At 42.6% G+C, this 296-nt stretch overlaps 1 protein-coding gene across 6 annotated transcripts in view; it reads left to right on the plus strand.

Moving 5' to 3' along the window:
- Positions 1-296, plus strand: part of LOC119594076 (NADH dehydrogenase [ubiquinone] 1 alpha subcomplex assembly factor 4-like) — a 31,560-nt gene that overhangs the window by 1,195 nt on the left and 30,069 nt on the right. For all 6 annotated transcript variants that reach the window (XM_037943122.1, XM_037943125.1, XM_037943119.1 and 3 more), the window contains exon 2: positions 106-281. In XM_037943122.1, coding sequence (XP_037799050.1) covers positions 106-281 — 176 coding nt within the window. The remainder of the gene's footprint in view (positions 1-105; positions 282-296) is intronic.

The following is a 296-nucleotide window of genomic DNA, read 5'->3' on the forward strand; positions in this document are numbered from 1 at the left end:
TGGGTGGGTGAGGGTGGGCAAAGGAGGTCTTCCAGAAGTTGTTTATTAACAATCATCCATATTTCTTCTGACTGGAATGTCTTAAAGGATGGTATATGTTTACAGGACTACCAAATTTAGAAAGATGGGGAAGGTTATGTCGGCACTTGGCCGTAGAGCAACAAAACCAATTAGAGACTTCAATGTAGAGAGCAGAGCACACAGAGAAATCACAAAGGAGAAGCGGCCAGTAGCACCAAGGCACGAATCCACAAGACTAATCATAGAGGAATCCATTAGAAGTAAGAGACCAATTA

Source organism: Penaeus monodon, chromosome 33, assembly GCF_015228065.2.
Source record: "Penaeus monodon isolate SGIC_2016 chromosome 33, NSTDA_Pmon_1, whole genome shotgun sequence".
NCBI lineage: Eukaryota > Metazoa > Arthropoda > Malacostraca > Decapoda > Penaeidae > Penaeus > Penaeus monodon.